We start from the raw sequence: 5,817 nt of genomic DNA, 5'->3' as shown, positions 1-5,817 counted from the left end.
GTCTGCCTTGTCTCTTGCCTGGAATTGACAGACTCACTGCTCCAGCCAGAACTGGGGGAGGAGGAGAGTAAAAGAGAGACAGGGCTGCAAGAACTGACTCCCTTTGAGTCTTCCAAACCAGGCAAGGATGAACTGAACAGCTTCTTTACAGAGGGAAATAACTAGTCTATACAAGAACCTCAGGGAGGCAGACTCTGAGAGCAATAAAATGTAAAACCCGAGGAATTTAAAAAGAACACAGAGTAATTTTAACCTTAGAAGTGTGTGTGTGTGTGTGTGTGTGTGTGTGTGTGTGTGTGTGACAGACACAGAGCAGGGAAAGAGGGAGAGAGGAAGGAGAGAAGGAGGAAGAGAAATGGCTAATGTGATTTAAGCAAACAGCTGAGCACCTTTTCCTTTTTTCAGTTTCTTTGTGTTTTTTTTTTTTTCACTAAGTTTCCTCACCATCTAGATCTCTCATTATAACATTTTGGTTGAATATATGTTCAAACTCTCCAAATCCTCACCTAAAGAGTCATTACCAGTCAATGGAAAGTAAAAAAATAAAATAACTAAAAAAGAAATTTATGCCTCAAATAAAGGCACAAATGGAATTTCAACTCTGTTTTGAGCAAACTGCACTGGAATTCTAGGATCTGTTAACTATACTTTAACTGTTGGCTAATTTTTAAAATTCAATTTGGAGTAATGTTGCAGGAGTTGGAAAATTAGACTAGGTATTATCTAGACAAAGAATGGAAGGAAAAGCATTCTAGGTTGTATAAAGAAAGGCATGAAAGTGAATGAGAGGGTAACAACTTTGAAGATTACAGGTAGTTAGTTTAGTGTATCTGGATTTAGGGTTCCAGAGGATAAAATTAGAGGACTAGAAAGAAGCAAGTTGATGAAGTACCTCCTATGCTACACTGAAAATTTTGGATTTTATCCTGAAAGTGAATGGAAAGATGATGAAAAATATTAAAAAGGATGAAGCATTTGACTTCAGTGTGAAAGAAGGAGGATGTGGGAGGAAGGAAGCTAGAGACAGAAGAGGAGCTCTTGTAGTAACTCAGAAGAGAAGATAGGAAAAAAAGCTGAAATGATTTGGTGACCAAATAAGTTTTTATATTTAGGGTAGAGGCAGTTGAAAGAAGGGGAAGAGACTTTATTAACTTTCAGAGACTTGGAGCATTGAATGGATAATGCATTATTCTTCTAGAGAAAAGAATACAAAAGGAAGAATAGTTTTGGCAGAACAGGAGAGGGAGAGAGAAATGAGTTAGTTTTTTTCCCCATTGAGTTAGAAGTGTTTTTATTTTTTGTTTTAACTCCACTATAGTTAGCATGCAGTGTTATATTTGTTTCAGGTATACAATATAGTAATTCAACACTTCTATACACCTCCCAGTATTCATCATGACAAATGCACTCCTAAATCCCCATCCCCTATTTCCCCCATCTCCTTACCCACCACCCCTCTGGAAACCATCACTTTGTTTTCTATAGTTGACAGTCTGTTTCTTGGTTTGTCTCTCCCTCTCTCTCTTTTTTTCCTTTGGTCATTTGTTTTGTTTTTTAAATTCTACAAATGAGTGAAATAATATGGTAGTTGTCTTTTTCTGACCAACTTATTTCACTTAGCATTATATTCTCTAGCTCCATCCATGTCTTTGCAAATGGCAAGATATCATTCTTTTTATGGCTGAATAATATTCCATTGCGTGTGTGTATATCACGTCTAATTTATCCATTTAAACACTTGGGCTGCTTCCATATCTTGGCTATTGTAAATAATGCTGCTGTAAAGTTAGGGTTGCATATATCCCTTTGAATTAGCGTTTTTGCATTTTGGGGGTAAATACCTAATAATGCAATTACTGGATCATAGGGTAGTTCTATTTTTAACTTTTTGAGGAAACTCCCTACTGTTTTCCACAATGACTGTACCAATTTGCATTCCCACCAACAGTGTAAGAGGTTCCTTTTTCTTTGCATCCTTATTAGCACTCGTTTCTTCTTTTTTGATTTTGACCATTCTGTCAGGTGTAAGATGATGTCTCACTGTAGTTTTGATTTGCATTTCCCTGATAATGAGTGATGTTGAGCATCTTTTCATGTGTCTGTTGGCCATCTAGATGTCTTCTTCAAGAAACTTGTGTTCATGTCTTCCGCCCATTTTTAAATTGGATTATTTGGCTTTTGGGTGCTGAGTTGTAAGTGTTCTTTATATATTTTGAATACTGACCCTTTATTGGATATGTCATTTACAAATATCTTCTCCCACTCAGTAGGTTGCCATTTAGTTTTGTTGATTATTTCCTTCACTGTGCAGAGGCTTTTTATTTTGTTGTAGTCCCAATAGTTTATTTTTGCATTTATTTCCCTTGCCTCGATAGACATACCTAGAAAAATGTTGCAATGGCCAATGTCAGAGTAATTACTGTCTGTGCTCTCTTCTAGGATTTTTTTTTTTTCTTCTAGGATTTTTATGGTTTCAAGTCTCACATTTAGGTCTTTAATCCATTTTGAATTTGTTTTCGTGTATTGTTTTTGTGAATGGTTTTGTGAATGAATTTATTTTCTGTATTATGTTTGGTATAGTTGTAAATGGTATTGTTTTCTTAATCTCTCTTTCTGATACTTCAAGAAATGAGTTTGTTTATGAATGTTGAATTTAAGGAACCATAGATGCAGTCAGAAATGGTTAGTACACAGTTCGTTAAATGGACTTCGAGTGAAGAAAAAAAAGTATGCTCTAGAGAATTAGTGTTTTTCAATTAATCAGCTAAATATCAACTAAATAACTTATCAAGTTATGCAACTAAATGATAGTTGAAGCCATGACTTTACCACTTAAAAGTTACCAAGTGTGCCAAGCACTTTGCATGTCTGAACTCATTTACTCTTCTTTATGAGCCTATAAAGTAGATGCTATTATTAGTCCCATCTTATAAATGAGACATCAGAGATGTTAAGTAACCTATCACAAAACTCACACACATCTAGAAAGTGGCAAGACTCTTGTGGTGTGCTTCTAGTGTCCATGCTCCTTACCATTGTTCTTCTCAAAATGGATTATAGAGTAAGTAGAGAATAGGACTCTTTAGAATCAGAATCTTAGGGACCACTGGCATTTAAGGGATGACTAGAGAACACGAAGTAGTGGAAATATCATGGAGGACAAAGAAAGAGCATTTCAAGAAGAACGGAGGTGAGAGGAAGGTCCTTGGTGACAGCTGTCTTAGGGAAGCCATACATGCACACCCTGATATGGAAGTATGTAGAGCAAAGGGAAGACCAGCGAGACCAGAAGCAAGAGAGATCAGATCTCTAGTGTCCATTTTATTGAAGCTGGAGCAAATGGCATGGAATTCAAGAAAAGAGATGAGAGGCATATGGGCAATTGACTGCACATTTTCTTTGCATATTTATAAGTTACTTTCCTTTGATACTTACTAAAAAAGGCCTATGCCACAGATAGGGTTAATTTATGTGTATGACTTAACAGTGTAGAAATATGTGAATTTGAAGAGGAAAATGGAAACTATTAAGCCTTCACTCCATCTTAAGAGCTATCCATTTTGTTTACCCCCATGTCAATCATTCTAGACCAGAAGTATGGTGCCAACACAAATTGATTTTCCTGTAGATAGATTCTCTTTTCCTCTTTCATTTACTGTTATTTCCCTGTGTTTCTAATTTTTTTTTACTTCATTTATTGTGCTGCTCATTTTATTTCCTTTCATTTATTCCATAGCTGGTCAGAATTGTTGATTCATTTTTATATTCAACATTATTAATATCCTAATATGCCTGCCACCATATTTCTTGCATGCCTGCTTCAAGTAGTGCACAGGAGCTCCAGATAGCAAAGTAACTATCTAATGCCTCTGGATCATGTTCCTAGCCACTATGAAAGATTTCTTTTAAAAGGCACATTTTGACCTTGGCTTCCCACTCCCTTTGTTGTGTCTCAAACATTTACTTATTACTATCTAGACTTCCCACCATTTATAGGGAGAATTACTGAGTGTTGTTAAATTTAAAAAACTTCTGCTGTTATTTATCCTGACATCCTTTCCATAGATTTGCCCATTTAAAAACCAGTAGAATTGCAAACCATGGCCTGCAATTGGAAAGGCTACCCTTGTGATTTTCAATTTGGGGCTCAAATGTGAAACCACTATTTGTTTCCTTATATATGGAGACTTAAGGCATCTTGTTTGTTTTTGTTTTCTCTCCTGATGGCCAGTTAGTTACTCAAATCTCGTCAAACCCTGGTTTATGTTGTGCTGGAGACCATCTCTCTGGGACAGTCTCTGGGGCCTCCTGTGGTCTCTGTAAACCTCTTTTGTGTGGTAGGTAAGAACATTTAAATATATTTTCTGGATTTCTAGAAAACATATTCTGCTATATTTTCATGTGATTCTATATGTGTGTATGTGTGTGTGATTTATATAGGTATCACCCTTATGTCCAATCCAGTTTGTTACAAATTGAAAATTCCCACAAATTGGTGACAGTCAATTCATGAGCAGAGAAATATTTGATATAGAACTTAAGCAATGTGTTAAAAGTGTTGCTATTAAATTTGAAAAGTGAGCTGATTAGTATTTTATAAACAAACAATAGCAACAACAAAATCCTTCTAATCAGTTGAAGTCTCAGGAGATGTCTTAGATAAAAATAATTTTAGGTATTAGATAGCTAAAGCATATGAAGAAAATGAACACACATAAGCTCTTCCTCTGATTTCTACCTGGGAGATCATGCATGAGCCGTGATTTAGAATCTGCTACTCTTCTGTTCTATAATTGACCTCGTTCTCTCATCTCCCTCAGGCTTAAATCCTTCTGGAGTCACTAAGGTTGTCAGTGTGGGGAGAAGCAGCAGCTGGTTTCAAGCTTCACACGTTCCTCCTATGAGAGAAGTAGGACCTGTTTTATGTGACTATCCATGACAAAACTAATTCTTAGTTTGTTGCAGTAATAATGAGTCACAGATAAAATTATCTTTTAAAATTCCTTTGAAATCAGTTAAAAAGAAAACAATTAACCTGTTTTGTTAAATTAATTATTTTTGAACTCTATGAAAGAGTATTGTTTTTGATTAAAACTATTTAAAGTTTTCCTTAAAATCTCCTCTGAGGTTGGAACATTTGTGCTTGGCATGGTTTTTGCAACTGGGCTGAACAAGATAACCTCTATTACTCAAACTTAGCTTTCTGCCACTGAAGTAAAACTTATGAAAACAGACTCCACTGAGTAGTCTCAAGTGAGGCCCTTGAGGAGGCAGAAGAAGTACCAAGGAGCTGTTGTGTAAGCTGTTGAGCTGGTGCCACTACAACTACAGGAAGAGTGCTGCTTCTAAGAGGCATTCATAAGGGCATGCAATATCAAAAGGCTGATGTCCCTGGGAACGGCTGAGATTCCCACACAGGCAGCTGTGGCTATAATGGGGATTGGAGAGGGAGACTTCTTGCTCAGAAACTTTTAGTCAGAAAGCAAACTCAATACCCCTTTTCCCTGGGCATGGAGAGGGAGGCACCCTCTGGGAGTGCTGAACTTTTTCTCAGCATTTATACAGTAGAGCTTGTGAGTACCCTGAGTGATGTGATCTTTAAATATGATTGAAATAATGTTCAAAAGATGAACATCAGGAGAGAAGTGTATCAAGAACAACCATACACTTTTAGGAAGCCCAGGGAATATTTAGAATGAATGATAATGTTAACATGAAAACAAACTTGGGCAAGAAAAGAGGCCAAGAAGGAAAGGAACTTGAAAATAACCCCTTTCGTTTCCTAGCAGTCTAAAAGAGGCACTGAACTGACAGTAA

At 36.5% G+C, this 5,817-nt stretch overlaps 1 protein-coding gene across 5 annotated transcripts in view; it reads left to right on the top strand.

The window, feature by feature from the left end:
• SAP30 (Sin3A associated protein 30) overlaps positions 1-5,817 on the top strand; it is a 137,828-nt gene that overhangs the window by 38,944 nt on the left and 93,067 nt on the right. For 3 of the 5 annotated variants that reach the window (XR_005989421.1, XM_041766394.1, XM_041766393.1), the window contains exon 4: positions 4,232-4,337. The exons of 1 other annotated variant lie outside the window; for it this stretch is intronic. Coding sequence is in view for 2 of the 4 variants with exons in the window: in XM_041766394.1 (XP_041622328.1) it covers positions 4,232-4,337 (106 nt within the window). In the remaining 2 variants the exon portion in view is untranslated. Of the gene's footprint in view, positions 1-4,231; positions 4,342-5,817 lie in introns of all 5 variants that reach the window. One more of the 5 variants, XR_005989422.1, reaches the window with a different exon arrangement.

Source organism: Vulpes lagopus, chromosome 8, assembly GCF_018345385.1.
Source record: "Vulpes lagopus strain Blue_001 chromosome 8, ASM1834538v1, whole genome shotgun sequence".
Taxonomy (NCBI): Eukaryota; Metazoa; Chordata; class Mammalia; order Carnivora; family Canidae; genus Vulpes; species Vulpes lagopus.
Note: the sequence above shows the minus strand (reverse complement) of the source record. Positions and strands in the feature narration are given on the sequence as shown.